The 23,497-nt window shown below is 35.0% G+C and overlaps 1 protein-coding gene across 4 annotated transcripts in view; it reads right to left on the minus strand.

Moving 5' to 3' along the window:
* Positions 1-2,667: 2,667 nt before the first annotated feature.
* RPS6KA6 (ribosomal protein S6 kinase A6) overlaps positions 2,668-23,497 on the minus strand; it is a 105,474-nt gene continuing 84,644 nt past the window's right edge. For 3 of the 4 annotated variants that reach the window (XM_074323578.1, XM_074323577.1, XM_074323579.1), the window contains 3 exons: positions 21,738-21,855; positions 11,818-11,958; positions 2,668-8,411 (listed from right to left, as the gene is read on the minus strand). In XM_074323578.1, coding sequence (XP_074179679.1) covers positions 8,286-8,411; positions 11,818-11,958; positions 21,738-21,855 — 385 coding nt within the window. In that variant the 3' untranslated portion in view covers positions 2,668-8,285. The remainder of the gene's footprint in view (positions 8,412-11,817; positions 11,959-21,737; positions 21,856-23,497) is intronic. The other variant, XM_074323580.1, reaches the window with a different exon arrangement.

The raw sequence follows: 23,497 nt of genomic DNA on the forward strand, positions 1-23,497 counted from the left end.
TGAATATAAGTGTCAAGCCCCTAAGTGATTTACATTTTTTGGCAGTGAAGTAACTTGCAGATGTGATCACAAAATCATCAGTAATCTGTGAGAAATTATGGAAAACAAGAGGACTTGACAAAAAGCCAAGAGTTGTGAATGTGATGTCTGAGGTTTTCTGTTTTGTTTGTTTTTTAATTAAAGTTTATTGGGGTGACAATTGTTAGTAAAGTTACATAGGTTTCAGGTGTACAATTCTGCAATACATCATCTATATATCACATTGTGTGTTCACCACCCAGAGTCAGTTTTCCTTCCATCACCATATATTTGGGTTTCTGAGTTTTGAAAAAGGTGGGAGCAAGTGGATTCCAGAAAGTATAAGCTAGTGGTACACTTTAGATCCCTAGCAATGTTCAAAAAATAATTTAACAAAAGATACATTTAAGAAGTGAGGGTCTTTGGGAATCAAATCATACAAATTTACTTTATTAATATGATTATTAGACTGGAAATCAGAATTGTAGAAATAATGGATGTGAAATTCAGCATGGCATTTAACAACGTCTCTACACCAAAGTAGAAAAATGTACAACTATGGGTTGAATAATAGTTTTATTATGTAGCTCTACAAGTAGTTAAAAACACTGAAAGATTAATGTGAACCTGCAGGAAGTGTAGTTGTACGTTGCAAAGTAAAGCAGTTTGGCACTTATCATTTGTACAAGTATAGACTGAGGTGGAGGAGGAGACAACCTGGATAGATGGCAGTATGTGAGAGGAAAACCAACCCAACCATTGCAAACTAAGCTTAAAATTTCTGCTATGCATCAAATTATGGATCTAGGGGTGGACAGGTGGCTCAGTTGGTTTAGAGCGCGAGCTCTGGACAACGGCGCTGCCGGTTCGATTCCCACATGGGCCAGCGAGCTGGGCCCTCCGCAACTAGAATGAAGTCAAGGAGCTGCCGCCAAGCTCCCTGGTGGTCAGATGGTTCAGGTGGTTGGAGCGCGGGCTCTCAGCCACAAGGTTGCCGGTGCAACTCCCACAAGGGATGGTGGGCTGCGCCCCCTGCAACTAACAAGGGCGACCGGACCTGGAGCTGAGGTGCACCCTCCACAACTAAGATTGAAAGGACAACTTGACTTGGATGGAGCTGATGAGTCCTGGGAAAAACACACTACTCTTCCCCAATAAAAAGTCCTGGAAATACACACTGTTCCCCAATAAAGTCCTGTTCCCCTTCCCCAGTAAAAAAATAAAAATAAAAATAAAAAAGTAAAAGTATGGATCTAGAAAAAATTAGTAGTGGACCACATCTTGAGTACTTACTACTGAAATTAATGCTTTAGGAAAGTCAAGGAAGAGTGATTAGGATGGTGAAGAATCTGAAAAAACTGTCATATGAGGAACAGTGTAAAGAATTGTAATATTTAGCCAGGGAAGTAAAGACTGAAGAGCTGAGGTGAACAATGAAAACATTTTTTTTAAGTACTTGAAAGGACTGTGATTTGAAAAAGACAGCATATTTGTTTTCTGTTGATCTTAATTTTACCCAGAGAAATAATGTGTAGAATAGTTATAGGGGAGTATTATTTGTCTCAATACGATAAATTTTTTGTAACAACTGTCTGAAAATGAAATATACCATCATTTGAAGTGGTTAAGTTCCAAGTCACTGCCACCTATCAGTAGCTACGTAGATATGGGATAAAAAGGTGCCCAGAGAGGCTCACACCGTAGCTAAGGGGAGTTAGTTGATGACACGAATATGGGCTAGGAGGTCAGAAGCTTAGTGTCTAGCAGAATGACACAACAAGAATTTGGGTGAGCAATTAAGGTACTTCTCACTAGTGCTAATCATTGAAGAGCAAACAACCAACTTAAGAAATTTTCCATTTTCTTGAATTCTCTTGCCTTGTAAGAACATTAGAAGAGTAATACTGAATTGGGAAAATATTACAGTTCAGGAAATATCAAGGTATATGTATAAACAAATAGTATCTTAAAACCATTTTCTTTTTAAAGATTTTTAAAAAAATGTTTAAATAAAAGGGGAACAGGACTTTATTGGGGAACAGTGTGTACTTTCAGGACTTTTTCCAAGTCGTCGTCCTTTCAATCTTAGTTATGGAGGGCGCAGCTCAGCTCCAGGTCCAGCTGCCATTGTTAGTTGCAGGGGGCACAGTCCACCATCCCTTGTAGGAGTCAAAATGGCAACCTTGTGGTTGAGAAAACGTGCTCCAACTAACTGAGCCATCTGGGAGCTCCGCGGCAGCTCTCCTCAAGGTGCCATGTTCAATCTTAGTTGTGGGGGGCAGAGTCCACCATCCTTTGCGGAGTCGAGGAGTCCAACTGGCAGCCTTGTGGTTGAGAGCCCGCGCTGCAACTGAGCCATCTGGCCAGCCAGGTGCTGTGCAGCAGCTCATTGACTTCATTTCAGTTGCCGAGGGTACAGCTTGCTGGCCCATGTTGGAATCGAACCAGCAGCCCCGTTGCCCAGAGCTCGTGCTCTAACCAACTGAGCCATCCGACCACCCCAAAACTTACTTTTCTTTTTTTTTTTTTTAACAAATGGCTCATGAACAATGTATAGCAATTTTCAGTGAAATCTTCAAGTAGCTGTACGTGTTTATAAAAGCAGACAGTTTTATATCCATAAATGATCAAGCAAGGTCAACTCTAAAATGTTGGAAAGTTGCAGCCTTTTTATTTAGTACCCAGAGTATGCCAGTTATTTAACATATCTTGATAAATGTTGCTTAGTTTTAACAAGAACAAAAATAAACATAATTTCTATGTTATCTTTGGCATGTTGTAAATTCGAAATGATAGCCGTTTCTTTAGCAGCACTGGGAGGGAAAAAACACTGTAAAATGCACTCCTGGATTGGGTCTTACATGAAAAATGTAGTACAATGAAAACTTTAATGTCAAAAGGAACAGTGCTTTAAAGACAACATTTATAAAATAAATGATGGTATAAACTCCATAAATGTAGTCAGAAGATAACAGTTATCTAAACATTGGGGACTTTTTCTTTCAATTGCAGCTTTTCAGTTTTTACAAGTACACGTGAATCAAATTTACATACAACTATTTAACTCTATCTCTGTCTTGAGAAGTGCAATAAAACGCCAGTGAATATCATATTTTCTGTATCAGAAAATAAGTTTAGGAGTCTCCAAGTGCTTGGGAAGTGTTGGGAAGACAATTTTTTTTTTTATTGTGGCAACTGCAAACTATACTCTGTGCATAAACCCAATGTTAACTCACAACTAACATATGCACTGTTTTAAAAAAAATCAACAGAAACACCATTCTCCTTTTTTTTGTACTGTGGAATTTAATGAAAGATAAATTCTCATTTCTAAACCATGCTGGCATTTGTACATTTAATAAAGGTTTCTCGTATAACTTTTAAAATGGCTGTTTGTTAGACCGCTTTTGTGATGCTAAAAATAATTTAATCATACTATAAAACAAACTTACATAATTTTTGTGCTCTAAGTGGTCTCAATTTCAGAGTGAATTTGAAAATAGAACTCAAATGTGACCTGAGAAATATTAGTTGATAGAAAAGACAAAAGCAAATAAATCTAATTGGTCACATTATAACAATTTATTAAGGAACTAATGCTTAGTACATTCTCTAGAACCGTCCCACATAAAATTAGATGCTTAAAAATACCTTTTAAAGAGGTTAGTTCATGTAATTAGACAAATGAAAGCAAAACAGTCATCCAGACGTTCTATTGTCCAAGGTTTAGAAATGTGAATATGTCTTCAAAACAATCTATCGGGCTAAAATCTGAGGACCCTGATTAGCCACACAGACAGGTTTCCACGCTGGGTCATAATGCAATCAGGGAATAGTGATGGCAATCAAAGCATGGTGTTTGCATGGCTAATTTTTTTGTGCCTCTCACCACATTTCACTGTGTGTGAATACACACATATCTGTGCTTGTGTGTGTGCCTGTAAATATAAATAAATGAAATCTTCGTAACACAGTAAAAAAAAAAATTGTGAATATAGAACAAATCCTAACCTGGCAATCATGTATATATTTATTTCTAAGTATTTAGCTAAGATTTCTTGCTGGTCAATGAACTAAAAGGTACATAATTTGTGGACTACAGTTTAAGTCAGCAAGCTTGAATTTGTGTACTCTAAAAATACTTGTTTTTCTTCATATTGCAAAGAAATCAAATGCTTGTAATTTAGGACTTAGTATACCTTAAAGTATTAGCAACAAACTCAAGTGATCAAGCATTATCATTTTATTCAATTTACATGGAATTCACTATATTGTAAGACCAAAACTAGGAACACTGCATCCATGAGTAAAAATCTATTTGTGAATAATCACTATCAATGCCACTACTCTTGCATAGGAAGGCAGACAGCGCTCTACTGAATTGTTCTTTTAATTTTAGCATTTATTTTCAGATACACACCAAAATTACCTGAATAAGCTTTGAAATGTAAGAAATTGTTCTAAAGTTTGTGTTGACAAATTGGTACTCAATATGGCTTGCATTCTTGTTGAGAAATAACATTGTGATAAATAGGATCTCTGTGTCCTGAAACCTAAACAAAGGATTTGGAGACTTGGATGCACTAAGTTTGCATTCAACCTCTGTGCTTTGTTTTTCTATCAATACAATGGGAATAGGGGCCTGGGGGGGGTGTGGTGCTGGTGGACTCAAGTAGTGTGAAAAATACAGATAAACATGGCTTTAAGAACAATTGCCTCCCTCCACACCATTCCGTCATAGAAATTCATTGTGATTTAAAAGTTTGGAATGTTTTTTTTAAGAGAATGTAAATTGAGAAGTACAAAGGAGCAAGCTATGCAAAAAACAATCTGGCCTTGGGGCAGAACTGTGTTACAAAGTTCCTTGCCTAAAAAATAACTTTCCTGATAGTAGTGAATTTTGTTATTCTCATCTGGTTAGATTGCCTAAAAATCCAGCAACTAGAAACTCTTTTGATTAATGGACATCTTTCTTGAAAAATGTCAATTATCTATAAGCCACTGACACAAAAATGTTAATGAGACGGCTCTCCTTTCACCAGTTTAGCTGAAAATAGCTGCTTTGTGTGAATGAAAGTTCTTATTTTGAGAAGGGGAATGGGAAGGTGAAGGGTGTGAAGTCCTTTAGGGGAACAGAATCCTTCTGGAGCAATTTAATCATGGAGTTCTCTGTGAGGCAATGAAATAGGATAGCACGTGGGAGCTGGAAAGCCAAAGGAAAGAGAATGCCAAAGACATAACTTTGCCTAGTTTAAAGCCTATGATTTCTAGTTAGCCTTAAGGCCAAGGTAATCGATTATTTTTCTATGAAGTCTCTTGTCAGGAAATACTATTGATCAGTATAAATGTGTTTCTGTGGTCAGTACTTTTTTAACATGTTTCAATTAACACCAAGCATGTGTTCTTGAGTTGTGAGTTGTCTACACATATGAAATTCCTTTGGGCTAATCAGAGGTGCTATCAAAATGTTTTATTAGTGTAATTACAGATGGCAATCAATTATAAAAATCAATGTTTAGGTATTACTGGGTCTAACAAAATAGGCTAAAGTTCAATTTTCATGAAAGAACTGAAACTCCCCCCCACCCCCAAATCATCTCCAGCACATTTTGTTGCAAATGGTTTCCTGAGTTTATTCATGATAATATGTGCTTTAGGACATTAGACTGTTAGTCTATCTGACCAAAACTGGTATTTTCCCTTTGAGAAAAAAAGTACATTCTCTCCCTTCCAGACTACAATAAAAACCCCAAACTGTGCTATCATTAATTACTACCAAGATGCATAAACTAGAAAGATAAGCAATGCAAAACAATTGTTCACGAATCCATTAGAAACCAAGGTTTCTTAAAGTCTTATATAGAAAGTATTTGTTTTTACAGATTAAGCATTTATAGAAGCCCCAGCAAAAAAATGTCCCATTCATATATGAGTTTGTTGCTCTAAGAGTTCTAGCTGAAATGGACATTAGGCATCCCTACCTGGGTTCCTTCTACAAAATGAGGGTGTAGTTTGAAGCTTTCCCTTATAATAAGGTTCCCCCCCACTACTTTTGTTATGTTACCATGTTTGAGTTTTCCAGCAGAAAACTCTTGCACAATTATAGGGAAAATCCACTAGCATATCTGTCTTTTACAAATTGTCAATCCTCACTGAATGATGAGGAATTATGCTGTTCATTCCTTAATTCTGATTGTGTTCCTTTCATAAAAGCACTTATGTCATGATCTTTGTGCGCGAACTCATTACAAAATTAATTAACATATACTTTTACAAACTATTGATATAGAAAGACTGAAAATTATTTTGTGATCATTTCCCAATTTCACTTACCCTAATTCTATTAGTAGAAAAGTATACATGGAAATAATACCTGTTTTGAAAAATTCAACATGAGAATCATACCTCTGAGTTTGTCATATCAGTTTTGATAGGAAGGCATAATAGCATAAACAAGATAATGACAAGAGGAAAATAAGTCAGAATATATGGACACAAATTGTTACATGCAAGTACTTCTAGTAATAAAACAAAACAAGGAAAGAAAAAGCCAAATTGAGACATAAAAATCTATGAGATATGATACCAGTCTATTTCAAAGCAGTTTTCCATGTGACATAAGATGTTCTTTAAAGTCTTTCAATTACTGCAAAAAGATACCTCAAATGAGGATACATACTTTTTAATACATCACACCCAAGAAACAGATCTTTGTGCATGGAATATATATCACTTACATTATAAAGAGACTATGAATAGTTTCTTTTCATTAAATACCAAAGTTAAAAGTCTCCTAGGCTAAGTTGTATACTTCAGGAATCAGAAATCAACTCTCTCTCTGAACTACACAAAATAAAATACACAGCAAACAGTACACCTAGCACACACAAGTAGTTCACTTATATTCACTATACAAAACTAATTATTCTCCAGTTTACATTCCTGTGTTCTTTCTGTCAGTAGTAGTAGTAATGGTATTTTCTTCAGCAAAACAAAAAGATTCTTTAAAATTCCCTCATTTAGAGCAAACAATGGTTCTGAACATAAATACAGGGGTTCTGAATCATAAATTTAGTAAGACCCATTTGGCCAGATTTCTTTTATAATGATTAAAATGTGCTCAAATTTTATGTAGGTAATTACTATTACTTCCTATTTAAAATGTCAGTTTATCTTCTTGAAGTATAACTATTATGTAGTACTGTCTAAAAGTTTACTGAAATGCATTATACTATATCATGTGTACTAAGCCCACAAACCCAACTACAGTAAAATTTCAACTAAATTTCCATAGGATTCAAGGTAGACTAATATGCTACACTGTAATTCAAAGCACATGGAAGTCCCAAAAACAACATTGTAGTTCATTTTAAGGGGGACAGATGATGATTAAATTCAATGGGTTCACTTGAAAGTCAGCTATGTAACACCAAGGTAGTGTCAACACCACAAACTTTACTTTCAAATGTTTAATTATGACCGACCTATTCAGTAGATAACACCAATATAAAGTCTTTGGCTAAAAAATTCTTCACTTACACTACGGTTCCATTAGATGTGAAATTTACAGAAGCCTTATGGAAACCCTTATTTCTAAATGAGGCCACTTATGGATAATATACAGGTCTGTCTGCAAACATTTGTGATTCAATTCTTCTGTAAAAATTTTTGCACCAACAGTATCGGAGTTCACATTATTAGCACAAATGAATTTGCTTGGGCACCAAACTATTATGTCTATTTTTTAGTAACTAGAGTGGAGTTACTACCAAATGAATGGAATCCTTTGGTTGTATACAATAATAAGCTCCTACAATATATTTTTTATTCATTTTTCTTTTTTTAAAAAAGCCTACTCTTCAGGATCTGATGTTAAAAAACACTGAAATTTCTTGGCATTAGACTAGTACATTCGCATCTTGATTGTTGGTAATGATTCCCCAAACCATTATTGTATGAAACCAGTAAAACTATTAACGCAACTTTACTTGAAAGGAACTTTAGAAGTTAAGTGTGCACAGAAGTTGTTAGGAACTTGTGGACACCAATTACATACTTAAATAAATACTTGGACGCTACTGCAAAACAACATTATGAATACTGTAGAACTGTATGTTTATTTTTTAATCTCACTCCCCCTAAATAAGGAGGCTTAAACAGAATATTCAAGTAACAGTAGCAGAAAACAATGCCTTTTACATAAGATTAGGCAAAAAGCAACGCATTTAATTTTCTCTTCATCCAGGTTGGCTGAGGAACACGAAATCTTATAGGCCAGTTGATGTTCCCTTTTTCATGCTCCTTCGCTGAGCTAAGCTTGAAGCAGCAACAGGCTCTAGGATTGGTTGAAAGGTCTCGTGAGTCAGAACCGAATATGTGGCAACCACTGCTCCCTAAAATAATGAGAAATATTGCAAACTGAATAATAATCACTAGAATTAAAAACAAAACAAAACAACTCTCACGTTATATCATGAGAAATTTAACTAGAATAGAACCTTTCCCCCCATGAAAATAATTAAGTATACTTGATCTGTGCACTTATGTTCACTTGATGAATTAGTTCCTGATTACTTATATTTTTTTATTTCAATAACTATGCTTCCAAAAAATTGAAGAAGAGGCAATACTTCCTAACTCATTTGTGAGGACAATATCCTGATACCAAAACCTGGTAAGGATAACACAAAAAAGGGAAATTACAGACTAGTATCTCTGATGAATACAGATACAAAAATCCTATGCAAAATACCAGCAAATTGAGAACAATACATTCAAAAAAGATTAGACATCACGATCAAATGGGGTTTATTCCAGGGGCACAAAAATGGTTCAATATATGCATATTGATCATGTGACACACCACATAAACAAAATAAAACATAAAAATCATGACTATATCAATAGATACAGAAAAAACATTGGACAAGATACAACATCATCTATGACTAAAACACTTAATAATTCAGGAACAAGACAGGGACTCACCGTCACCACTGTTATTCAACATTGTATTCGAAGCCCTAGCCAGAACAATCAGGCAAGAGAAAGAAATAAATGGCATCCAAATTGGGAATGAAGAAGTTAAATAGTCACTTTCTGCACATGACATAATTATTTATATAAAAAATCCTAAAGACTCCACCAAAAACCTATTAGAAACAATAAACGAATATAGTAAAGTTCCTGGCTACAAAATCAATGTACAAAAACTCATTGCATACCTGTATACTAACAATGAAATTTCAGAAAAAGAAATGAAAAAAACAATTGCTTTTGCAATTGCAAAAAAAAAAAAGAATAAAATACCTAGGCATAAACTTAACAAAGACGTGAAAAAACTATGTACTGAAAGCTATAAGACATTTTTAAAAGATTGAAGAAGACACAGAGAAATGGAAAGACATTCCGTTTTCATAGATTGGAAGAATCAACATAGTTAAAATGGCCATATTACCCAAAGCAATACACACATTTAATGCAATCCTCATCAAAATCCCAATGGCATTTTTTAAAGAAATAGAACAAAAAATCATCAGAATTGTATGAAATCACAAAAGACCCCAAATAGCCAAAGCACTCCTAAGAAAAAATAATAAGGCTGGACGTATCACACTCCCTGACTTCAGTTTGTCATACAGAGCAAAAATAATCAAAACAGCATGGTATTGGCAGAAAAACAGACACACAGACTAATGGAATAGATTTGAAAACCCAGAAAAAAACCCACATAAATATGGGCAGATAATTTTTGACAAAGGAGCCAAAAACATGCAATGGAGAAAAGAAAGCCTCTTCAATAAATGGTGGTGGGAAAATTGGAAAGCCACAAGCACAAGAATGAAACTTGACTGCTATCTGTCACAATATACCAAAATTAACTCAAAATGGATCCAAGACCTAACATAAGACCTGACACAATAACCTGCATAGAAGAAAGCATAGGTACTAAAATTATGGACCTTGGGTTCAAAGAGGATTTTATGAGTTTGACCTTACAGGCAAGGGAAGTAAAAGCTCAAATAAATGAATAGGACTATATGAAACTAAAAAGCTTCTGCACAGCAAAAGAAACCATCATCAAAACAAAGAGACAACCAACCAAATGGGAGAAGATATTTACAAACAAACACCTCCGATAAGGGGCTAATATCCAAAATATATAAAGAACTCATACAACTCCACAACAAAAAAACCAACAATCCAATTAAAAAATGGGCAGAGGGCCTGAACAAACATTTCTTCCAAGACATATGAATGGCCAACAGATACATGAAACAATGTTCAACTTCATTAGCTATTAGGGAAATGAAACCAAAACCACAATGAGATATCCCCTCACCCCAGTCAGAATGGCTATCATCAACAAGACAAATAGTAACAAGTGTTGGAGAGGCTGTGGAGAAAAAGGAACCCTCATACACTGCTCGTGGGAATGTAAATTGGAACAGCCACTATGGAAAACAGTATGGACGTTCCTCAAAAAATTAACAATAGCATTACCACATGACCCAGCAATTCCTGTCCTGGGTATCTACCCAAGAAATCTGAAAACATGTATTTGTAAAGATGTATGTAGCCCAATATTCACTGCAGCATTATTCATGGTGGACAAGACATGGAAACAACCCAAGTGTCCTTCAAATGACTGGATAAAGAAGATGTGGTACATGTAAACAATGGAATATTACTCAGCCACAAAAAAAGATGAAATACTGTCATTTGAAGCAACATAGATGGATCTTGAGATCACTATGCTAAGCAAATTAAGTCAGACAGAAAAAGTCAAGAACCATGTGACTTCATTCATATGTGGGATATAAAACTGAAAGCAACAAAGGAACAAGACAAAGAAATAAGAACTCATAGACACAGACAACAGTTTAGTGGTTACCAGAAGCTAAAGGGGGAGGGGGACTAGAAGAAGGTAAAGGGTGTCAAATATATGGTGATGGAAGGAGAACTGACTCTGGATGGTGAACACACAATGCAATATGTAGGTGATGTACTATAGAACTGTACATTTGAAACCTACATAATTTTACTAGTCAATGTCACCCCAATAAACTTAACTGGAAAACACTAAAATACATCATTTTGTCAGTCTTTCGTCACTCATTTAATTTAGTTTTAAATATTTAAAAACTTTTAGTTTTTAATAGGAAATGTATATATTTAAGGTATACAAACATATTTTGATACAGTAAAATGATCATTGCAGTCAGGCTAATCAACATATCTTCTCCTTAGATAGCTATCATTTTGTGTGTGAATAATATTCCATTGTGTGGACATGGGTGTGTGCATCACAATTTTTTTATCTTGAAAAAGACATCTACGCTCTCATGTTCATTAGAGCATTGTTCACAATCGTCAAATATAGAAACAACCTAAGTGTCCATCAACAGATGAATACATGAATCACTAAAATATAAAATCTAGGTTCAGTGTTTATAAATATAGGAATATGCACCAATGGTTATTAATTTAGAAACCAATAGCAATCTTTGTTTCCACATGAAACTTGTCATTAGTCCACTTCTAGACCTAGTGTCTCCTAAGAGCAAGTCAAATACAATCAAGAAACTTATTTATCATCAGAAAGGCAGTAGGTAAATAAGGTTAAGAAGAGTCCATGGTTTGTTAATTAAAAACAAACAAACAAACCAGAACAAATCTATAAATACATCTTTAAAAAATAAAGATACTTTAAGATAATTACATAAGTATCATCGGTGAATAGTATGCAATGGCTTTATTAGGTATCAAGCATTTAGAAGGTACATAAAAGTGTTTCACCTTAACAACATATGCTGTATCATTTCTATTTGGCTGATCACTGGGCAACTGGTCTCTGTGAATTATCCACGAGTGTTTTAATACTTGTTCTGTAGTGTACCGCTGATGTGGGTCCATATGTAGCATATGGGAAAGCAAATCCTAAATTAAACAAAAAAATATATATGAAACTATGTATCAGTAAAAATTTTAGTAAAATATATTATTTCAAATTTTCTCAAAATATGAAAACATTAGTATATTTGCAATCTGTTTTATTCGACCTACCCTTAGGAGAAACAAACCTATATTCTGAGTAGTTAACTGTCCAAAGAAAATCTTGAAATAGATATATAGCAAATCTTTATCTTTTTAAAATCAGGGGATATAAAATCTATGTGTGGAACTAGAATGTGGTTAGTGAGGAAAGAGAAAATGTAACGTTGCAGGAGTTATCCTGGAATATGTTAAGTGGTCAAAAGAAGAAAGTAACTTGCTCTTCGCTGGTAAGTTGGCCCCAAAGTATAAGGGTATGTGTAGGTATATAGGTATCACATAGAAGGGAGGATCCCATGTCATTAACACACCTAGTAACTAGGAGTTTACTGCATAAAATACTAAAGAAAGCAAAACATAAATCCAAGGTTAGAAGCTGACTGCTAGCATAGGAGTGGTCAGGGTATCGTTAAGTATGAATATGCTTATTTTTACCTTTGTTATAATAAAAAGTTATAAATATAATATAACCTTATAGTAAAACACAATTTTAAATATATGAAATTATGTAATAATTTTAAGTAAACTCTCTACCAACTATCTTTTAGAGAAAAGAGAAGTAAACTCTCCTTAACAAAGCATCTTCTAAAAGAGAAACAAAATCATCATTTTGTGAACTTTTCATCAATAGAAGTAGTAACATCAGAATTTGAAAAAAATGTAATTGGTTGAAGCTATGTAAGAGAGTAGAACCAATAACAAAATATTGGAAAAAGAACAGATGTGAAGAAACAAATGGAAAATAATATAAGTGATTACATAATAAAACAGACCTAAATGATAATCATAAAAATGATAAATGTGCAACAATACAAGGACTTCTGCCTCTGGCCAAGATAGAATGTCAGAGAGTGGATACACCCACCTGGGACCTCTCTCACGCCCCACTAAAAACACGTAAAATACAGGAAACAACAGCTTTCCAGAGGTCAGATATGAGGCAATGAAAGAGAGTAATCCCTAAGAGATGGGAAACAAATCAAGTAAGCCTTATGATTGCCCCAGCTGAACACCGTGAAGAGTTTTCAGGCTGCTATGCAGGTAAGAGAAACCCAGGCAGAGCATAGCATTTCCTAGAGTTGAGGAGACAGAGTTAGAGGAGACCAAGGAAATTAGTGTTAGCAGGGTAGACTACCAGAGAGGTGAGAGTTGCACAGAAAGAACTACAGAAACCTGTAGATGGTTTCCCTGAAGTATTCAGCAGATTACTGATAAACCCATATGTGTGACCGAAAAAGAAAAGAAAATAAAAACTACCAATGGCAATGGGAAGAACTATCTGAAAGGATCGGAGAGAAATCACAGCTCATGCAGGGTAGAGAGAATATTTATTGCCTGTCCCCATCAGCCAGACTGGAAAATCTCATAATTCATGGAGTATTTTGTAGAGTACTTGTAAGCAAACTGCCTGAGTAGTGAGTAGCCCTAGACTAAACACTGCTCTGGTCCTGCAGAAGCCCCAAAAGTACCAAATCATTTCCCCTAACTTAACTGTGGTCCAGAATAAAGCTCAAGAATATTTACAGAAATACAAAAGTGTACAGCAGCCACCGGGGTAAAATCCACTTGTCTGGCTTCTTATCAAAAATTATGAGGAATGTAAAAGAGAAGGAAAATAAAATGCATAATGAGAAGAAAAAAAATCAATCAAAATTGACCCACAATTGACACATGTGACTTTGGTGATGGTTGTTTCTTGGTTTGTAAACATGTCATAATGTTATAGACTTTAAATACATCCATTTTGTTGTATTATCAGTTAGTTATACCTCAGTAAAGCTGTTTTAAAAAATCAATGGTCTACCCCAAAAGAATAGGTCCCTTTATTCCCACTCACCAAAGTATGTTTCTATATATGAAAATTAAATAGGAAAACAAAGCTACTCTGCTCATAATTAAGCCTTATCTATCTGATCTTCTGTACTTTCCTGAGGCTTCTGGGGGATAATTGAAAGGTACAAGTAGTGATGGTGAGAGAATGAAAAATAATTTTAGAAGATGAGTCTCTACAAATATTGAAATACACTGCTATGCCTTAAATTTCAGTCATGAGGGGCCCTCTTGCTAATTGAAAGTTCAAAGATCAACAATGATTGTCAGAGTGCTTTAAACATTCTTTTTTTTTTTCCTTCATAAATTTTATTGGGGAATATTAGGGAACAGTGTGTTTCTCCAGGGCCCATCAGCTCCAAGTCGTTGTCCTTCAATCTAGTTGTAGAGGGCACAACTCAGCTCCAAGTCCAGTCACCGTTTTCAATCTTTAGTTGCAGGAGGTGCAGCCCACCATCCCAAGCGGGAATTGAATCGGCAACCATGTTGTTGAGAGCTTGCCAACTGAGCCATCCAGCCGCCCCTCAGTGGGCGGGATGCCTTGTCTAGCTGTGGAGGGCGCAGCTCACTGGCCCATGTGGGAATTGAACCAGCAACCCTGTTGTTCAGAGCTTGTGCTCTAACTGATTCAGCCATCTGGCCGCCCCTAAATATTCTTTTTTTTTTCCTTCAGCTAAGACAGCAGATGATGTATTGTACACATTACATTCAGCCACAACTGAGAACAGAACTTGTCCAGAATGTCACAGGTCCAGAGCAAAGGACTGTTTTTGTACGAGCAAAGTGGGTTTCTCAAAAGGTGGTAGCAGGGAACAGATGGCAATGTCTGTTCTAGATCCATTGAGAAATCCTAGATATTAGGCATGCAGTCCAACAATTTGTTCCAGTATCCCTGGCCTCTGGCTTTCTTCATTTCTGCTCCTGTGGCTTCCACCAATGTACAAGCTAGCGGTTTACTTGGACCTCTGCCTCATCTTTCTTCTTTTGCGCTACAGCCTGCGCATTCGCTTCTTCCTCCACTTGGCTCTCATGGCGCGGAGGTATCCAAGAAGACGACGCTAAGGCCGAGAGCTAAATATTCTTACTATCAGCTAACACTTACTGAACACTTATATATGCCACATATATTAACCTGTTTAATCTACATAACAACACTGAGGTAGATACTGTTACCATGTTCACTTTACAGATGTGGAAACTGAGGCATAAATAGGTTAAGCATCATTCCCAAGGTCACATAGCTAGTAAGTAAGAATATGCATCCAGGCAGTCAGAGTCTGTCTCTTAAGTACTAAACTATACTAACTCTCATTCTTCCCCAGTAAACTCAGTATTGATGCTTGAACTTTATATAGTTATCACTGCTTTCTTTTTTAAAGTCGTAACTATAATGTATACATAGTAAGTGCTCAATGTTTATAGCATTAAGTAAGCATTCGTGGAAAATATCAAAATTCCCGTTCCAGAAAAAAAAAATTCAGTTTTTCATAAAGAAGTACAAGAACATTGAAGTTTTATCAAATATTCATTGAAAAAAATTAACTGAAATTAAGGATAGTTAAAGCTAGGGAGGTCATATAATTTGTTATCCAAACCAACCAGGGCACTTGAGAGTGAAAGGCATAAACCAGAACAGTCCCAGGCAAAGTGTGATGTATGGTCAACCTAGTAGTTTAAGCAAAAAGGATGTAATTACTCCTGGGGTAAAATTCAGCTAAGTTATATAAGACTAAGATACTTTTATAAATGTTCCACAGGTGTTTAAACACATAAAATGGTCAAATTATAGACTGATTTCCAAAAGCAAAGTGGATTCTCTTGAAATAAAAATAAAACTGCAGTAAATATAACCATATCTTAAATGCCTACATTATAATTATTGTTTCTAAGGAAAGATATGAACAGAATGCTGATTGGTTTATGCTATCAAATGCCTCTATGGCGGTAGTATCAACATTTTGCTACTTTCTTTTAAAGGAATTGAATTTTAATAGGACTTAAATTATCTTCTATTTTCTTTTTAACCTCTTTCAGAAATAAGATACAAGATATCCTTGACAGAATGACAAGCAGAGGATGGATGACAAATGAAAGAGCCGAAGTGTCATTATCTTAAGTAATCTTCATTGAATTTTCTTGATAGCAAAGAGGAAAATGAGCTTACCCACAGTTCACAAAAATTGTCACTTTCATATGAATAATTTTCCATTTTCTCAAAGTGGATATATTAGTAGTGCTGGCAAGTTTTTAAAAAAAGATACTGAGCTACGACAAGATGATCACTTATATACAATCAGTTGGGTATTTAGTTAAATAACCTAATTGGAAAAGAACTGTTACTAGTAAAGAGTGATTAATGTAATCTAACATAGATCTCAAGGATTTCTTATTGTTTTATATCCATTTTAAGTAAAAGCCAGCAAAATTCCAAATTCTTTGAACATACAAGAACACAGGAGAATAGCACTTTTCTTATTCTCACAGTACTCAGGTGAAAAATTCAATTGAAGTTTGGAAACGACTAATAATCCATTGTTTCTACTTCGATTTTAATCATATGACTGAGATAATTTTTTATCACAGTTATTACTAATTATACTGTAAGCCATTTTCATTTGGTCAACTGTGTTACAATTCATACTTCCACAGCACAAAAGACTGAATTCCAATATATTTAACACTTTCTGCCTTGATTATAGGTTAACAAATAAGAGGTATAAAACTAAGAGTAAAATGCTAATTATTGAATTTGCCTGTGTATTTCCCAGCTTTCTTTAGGCATTGTAGTCTTTCTCTACTATAATTTGGCAGAAGATATTTCAAGGCTATCGTACTAGAAGTCCTAGAAGGATTTCAATATAATGTTTTACCTGTAAAATTGCTCTGTAATGCAGATTATGTAAAGAGTAATGTAGCTTCAGATACTTAATTTCTATACTATAGAAAAGAAGTGAGTGAACAATAACACCTTTCCTTTGAACTCTGTATTATTAAAGGGTTATAGACCTTTTTCTCCTCCATTCCATCCACACAAGCCAAGCTAATAAAGCCTTACTTCCTCCAGAAAGTCTTCCTTAGCATGTGGTAGGCTGAAAAAGAGTACTGGACTTAAAATCAGTTCCAGCTCTGCCAGTGATTAGTGTGTGACTTTGGACAAGATAAATTCTATTTATCTTGGTTCATCTATCTGCAAAATAATGGACCAGATCCCTTTTAGCTTTACAAATCTATGACTTGTAAATACATCAACAACAAAAAATCTCCTATTAAAAGCAACCTCAAGTCAAATGGAGAAGAAATATTTGTGTAAAACTTGATCACTTATTTCAAATTTATACTCATTCACAATAGGACAGTATTTATCTTTATATAATGGACCAAAAAAGCTTGCTGTGTAAATTAATAATGCAAGGTATACCTGAAGAAAAGATTAAATAAATGTCTAATCACTCTGCAGTATACCTGAAACTAATGTAATATCGTATGGCAACTATAACTGAAAAATAAATTTAAAAATAATCTTAAAAGATTAAATAGTTTAGGAAAAAGTATTCAACTATTCATTATGCTAGATGTGTAAAGATATACAAGAATAAATATGACATTTAAAGCTCCCTGAGTGGGAAGACTAAAAATGTACACAAACGAATATATGACAAAGGAGAATATGGTAAGTGTTCTAAATAATACACATACAACATAGTAATGGGTACAAGGCTAGAGGAAAAGCAGAAGTTGTTCTTTTTAAAGGAGGTCAGGGAAGAAGTCATAAATAATTGTCCCATAGAACTTCTACTGAGCAATTCTTTGTTGGCTAAGGGTATATGTACTTGAGATAATTAACACTTTATTTAAAATAGTCTGAAATATAGGTAGAATGGTCTTCTAAATAATTAATCAGGTATTATTGTGTTTATTTTTAATACGGAGTGACACCATGAAATTTTTCTTACTCTCTTGTCTCTTCTACTTTGGCTTTGTTTCACAGATTCTTCTCCTTGTCTCTCCAATGTCCTCAAAGCCTGGGTTTAGAGGTGAGGAGTAAGCTGAAATTATTATAGCTAAGACTCACAAAGCTCTCATGACTTCTATCACCTCCACCATTTAACTGAATAAACAAAGTCTAGGAACTCTGAATGGATAGGAAGCAAACAGAAGCATCTTCTATATCCTTCTAGTGGTGTTACTAACCAATAACAAGAAAAGTACTCAAATGGGAAAAACAGCTTGTAAGGAACTATAAGTATTAGGTTGGTGCAAAAGTAATTGTGGTTTTCGCAATTATTTTAACCTTTTAAACTGCAATTACTTTTGCACCAACCTAAAACAAGAATTGTCATGAGGTTGCAGCAAATACCACAGTTCTCACCACTAAAGAAATAGGGGCCGGTCCCGTGGCTCAGGCGGCGGTTGGAGCTCCGTGCTCCTAATGCCGAAGGCTGCTGGTTCAATTCCCACATGGGCCAGTGGGCTCTCAACCACAAGGTTGCCTGTTCGACTCCTTGAATCCTACAAGGGATGGTGGGCTCCGCCCCCTGCAACTAAGATTGAACACAGCACCTTGAGCTGAGCTGCCGCTGAGCTCCCGGATGGCTCAGTTGGTTGGAGCACAGGCTCTCAATCACAGGGTTGCTGGTTCGACTCGTTGACTCCCGCAAGGGATGGTGGGCTGCACCCCCTGCAACTAACAGCAACTGGACCTGGAGCCGAACTGCACCCTCCACAACTACGATTGAAAGGACAACAGCTTAACTTGGAAAAAATCCTGGAAGTACACACTGTTCCCCAATAAAGTCCTGTTCCCCTACCCAATAAAATCTTTAAAAAAAATAAAAGAGAAAACTAGTTTAAGGGGTTATGAGCAACTGAACAATAGTTTACCTTCAGCACTAATTTAAAATAGGCAAAAAAATCAGTGTTAAAATGTATATGACATAGTGTTTTAAAAGATTCATACAATCCTTTTGTTCAGTAATTTGCCATCACTTTCGGAAAAGTTTCAACGAAAGAACTAAAGTCACTTAATCCATAAAAAGGGAATACATGAAAGGCCTTGTGTCATAGTTCAACAATATCCCCTAGTACCTTCCCCACCACCCTTTAAATCTGATTCAAGCCATTGTTCTCAGTCTAGCTGTAGAGGACGCAGCTACCTGGCCCATGTTGGTATTATGAGCATCACACTCTACCCGGCTGAGGCAGTCGGTTGCTGGCCATTGTTCGGCCGCTCACGGCAGCCCAGCTCCAGTTCAAGCCCAGCTCACTGGCCTATGGGACAATCGAACCGGCGACCTAGGTGTTAGGAGCACAGGCTCCAACCATCTGGCCGCCCCATCTAGTATCTTTTCCTATGTTAATTTCTCTAGAATATCAGGCTAAAAGAGAAGGTGAGAATAAAACTTAACTTTAATATGTACAAGTATTATTCCTTAAGCACTAGGCAGACCTAAACATAAAACGCATGCAACACTGAAAACTAAAAATCTAAGCACAATTAGAATATAAATTGCTATTTCAGCATCACTGTTGCCAGTTGTTTTGTTTTTGTTTTTCTAAAGAATGGAAGAGGATCATATATATAGCTTTAAATATTGCAACTGTTACTTGGGAAAATATAATTTCTGATGCACAAACTGGCTGATGAGAAATTACATGTTTAATTAATAATGCTAGTAGTTTCAATCACTTTACAAGGGGCTCTCTGACAATTTATAAATAAACCAAAATGCATAGAAATAGAATTTTGGAGTTGGAAGTGTTACCAGGAAAATGATGTTGAACACCTCGGTTCTTGTCTTCTTGAAGGAAAGAATTCAATCAAGAGATAGAAATTTATACAACATGAACAGAAGTTTGTTAGTAAAAGAAAGTACACTCTGAGACATTGAGGGGCTGACCCAAGGGAGGAAGAAGCCACACCTCACATTGTATGAAGGCTTTTATGTCTATGGGTAGAATTGCCTCCCCCTGTCCCTTCTCTTATCTCTTTCTCCCTCTGAGGTGCCTAGTCCTCTGGCATTTAGCAATGCATTTCTTTGATTTAGGGGCATGTGTAAACCCGGAATCCTGTTGGGCTAGGAAGGTATTGATGATAAACAGGATGTGCGCCCCCCCATCCCCATTTTTAACAACACATCTCTGATTTACAGGTATGTGTAAGCCTGATGTCCTGCTGGGCAGCTGCCAGGCATCTTGACCCAACTAGGAGCTACAGCAAGGGGCTTTCTAACTGGGGCTAAATCTCTCCTTCCCCTGCTCATTTCTATCTATCTACCTACCCTATCAGAAGGACACAAAGGGAGAAATTAGTCCCTACATTTTACAGATGACAAAACTGAAGGAGCTAGTTAGTAGATCAAAATTAACACTCAGATCTGGCTTCCAATGTAGTAGAAGGTGTTCCTTCTACTACATCCCACAGCACACTTGTGTTACGGCTAAGATCAAAACACAATCTGTTCTCTGGTTTTCTGATGTTTAAAAGGTAATAACAATCACATCCCTGATTTATTTATTCTACAATGATCAAGACATGAGATGTACTCCACAATATACCATCCAGAATAGCTAGTGTTCTTGAAACAATTAGATTTTATCATTAGCAGATATTAAACATAAACAATTCCTTTTGTCTTAAAATGTTTTCTACTTCAAAAGGTGGCTTAAAAGCTTCAGGTCTCTGTAAGACACATGCTGACAACCCTTGGCCTTACGTTTTTTTCTTTAAGGAGCGCACAGCTCAGTGGCCCATGCAGGGATCCAACTGGCAACCTTGGTGTTATCAGCACCATGCTCTAACCAACTGAGCTAACCGGCCACTCCTGGGTTTATGTTTTAAAACTGAAAAACTTTAAATTATAAATGTAAAAATTAGCAGTCAAGGTTTGGTCAATGGTTTTTTTCCTAAATTACATAAGACCAGTTAGTTACTCAGCAATAATACAGCAGTCACTAGCCACATACTGCTATTAAACACTTACGAAATGTGGGTAGTCCAAATTCAAATAGGCTGTTAAGTATAAAATACACACCAAATTTTGAAGACTAGAAGGAAAAACGGATGTAAAACAGCTCACTAATTTTTTATATTGAATACATGGTAAAGTAATTTAAATATACAAGGTTAAATAAATTACATTATTAATTTTCACCTGTTTCTTTTTGTGTTTTCTTTTAAAGTGGCTACTAGGAACTTTAAAATTACATATGTGGCTAGCATTATATTGGACATAACATCAATAATAAATATCTAGATAAAAAGTTTGTATATTCTCTAAGAATAAGTTAACATAAAAATTGCCTACATAATCACTAGTCAATGTATGTGCTAAAGAAGAAACGATGTGTAAAAAGACACTAAGTGAAGAAAGAAACTTTAGTTGGCTTAAATATTCATTTTTCCTCAGAATATTTATATTTTTAGTTTTGGTTAATACTAACATTAGTTTATATTCCCTAATAAACACCGTGTTTTCCCAAAAGTAAGACCTAGCCGGACAATCAGCTCTAATGCGTCTTTTGGAGCAAAAATCAATAAGACTGGGTCGTATACTAAAATTAATTTTTGCTCCAAAAGACACCTTAGAGCTGATTGTCCGGCTAGGTCTTATTTTCGGGGAAATACGGTATAAACTGATAAGTGACGAATAGCCCAGAAGCATAGCAGAAAAAAGTCAGCCATTGTCTTGTTCAATCCACACATACACATTGAGTTAAAAAACAAATACTGACATATAACACCATCAAGTACTTTGCAAATACAGACTAGACTATAACTTAAACATTTCAGCAATTTAACATGAATGCAACAAAACAAAACATATATCTAATTATACCTTTGCTCCATCCGAAATATTGTCCCAGTTTCCACCACTCAGAGAGAACTTTCCGTTGCCTATGCGCAGCAGTATCTCTTCAGGAGTATCATTGGGGCCATTAGTAAATGGAGTGTAGCTATTAATAAAATATATTTTAACAGAGATGAGGGTCTAACATACATATTAAATCTAATTGAAAGTGATGAGTACAAGACTATATGTAAATATTCACTATAGCAAATTAAAAAATCATCTAATTATTTCCCTTCACTGTTCGTATCAAATTTGATACTTCAATGAACTTAATCCTAATGAATTATTTAATAAAATGGAGTTTTGCCTATATCAATTTTTTTTACTTTTGATCAGCTAATCAATGTAAAATAAAATAAAAACTGTGGCTTTTCATGTAAAACTAGTCTTAAAATCAGAACAGAATAAAATGCTAATTTTGTATTCACCCAGGCATAAGTTAGCAAACCAAATATACCTACCATGAGAAAACTGATAATTTTGTATATTCATAAACATGCATTTATTATATTGGTTCAAATTTATTCACTAGCATTTTATAAATATTACCAGTTTAAACAGGTTAACAATACTTTGAATTAATGTCTATGAAAAATGGGTTAGTAAAATCAGTATAACAAAAAATCCTCTATAGCCATTAAAATTATGTGGAGCAATATTCATGGACAGGAAGATAAAAATACTGTATAAAGTTAAAGTAGAAGTGGGAAAAGGGGGTCAAACATATGGTGATGGAAGTAGAACTGACTCTGGGTGGTGAACACACAATTCCATATATTAGATGGTGTATTATAGAAATATATACTTGAAACCTGTATAATTTCACTAACCAATGTCACCCTGATAAATTTAACAAACAAACAAAAAAAGAATGATCAGTTTTGTACCATTTTAACAGATGGAACTGAAAATGGTATTCAAATTTGGGAATGGAAAGACAGGGTTAAAAAGCATGAGAAATGTCTTAATATGTTAATGTCTTAATTCACCCATGTGACAATTAAGTTGAGATAAAACTAAACACACATTTATACACACCATCATGTTTTGTTTAGTCATAAAGTACTTGAAAGCAGCACTCTAGAAATGATATCCCATTGTTTGAAAACAATAGTGTGCTGACTGCAGTTCATAAGCAAATTTTAGCTGTCCTTAATTTAACGCTTGTTGTGGGCTATAACTAAATATTCTGCTAAAGTTTGTAACATATCTAAAAGTACTGATGTATGTATTCATCACTAAGCCAATACATAGTTTATTTACCATTTACATAACTTACAAAGTTTCTATTATGTCAAGCATACTTCAATTGTACTAAATGCCTTCTTTATAAAAAGGCACACCTAAGTATATTATAATTGCATTATAATTCTTCAAACTCTATTCTATGCATTAGACTTTGCTAAACCTAGCTTTTTTCTACAGCCTTAAATTTTTGCTCCTAAATAAAAATATTAAGAGTAAAACATCTCGAAAAAAATTAAATAAACCAAATGAAAGCAAAGGGAAAAAATAATAAAGATAAAAACACAAAATGAGAAGAGAATAATGAAGCAATAAATCTAATCATACATCAAAAAAAGTAAAACAGCACTTGTATTATTTGTAATTACCAACAATAACATAATACAATGATTACTTTTAAAAATTATTTCTTTAGCCTTTTAAGAGAAGGCAGCTGTGTGTGTTTCTGTAATTTAGTATTCTGCTACTATTTAGATTTGTTATAAAGCTCAGTCTTACTA

This window comes from Rhinolophus sinicus, chromosome X (genome assembly GCF_036562045.2).
Source record: "Rhinolophus sinicus isolate RSC01 chromosome X, ASM3656204v1, whole genome shotgun sequence".
Classification (NCBI taxonomy): domain Eukaryota; kingdom Metazoa; phylum Chordata; class Mammalia; order Chiroptera; family Rhinolophidae; genus Rhinolophus; species Rhinolophus sinicus.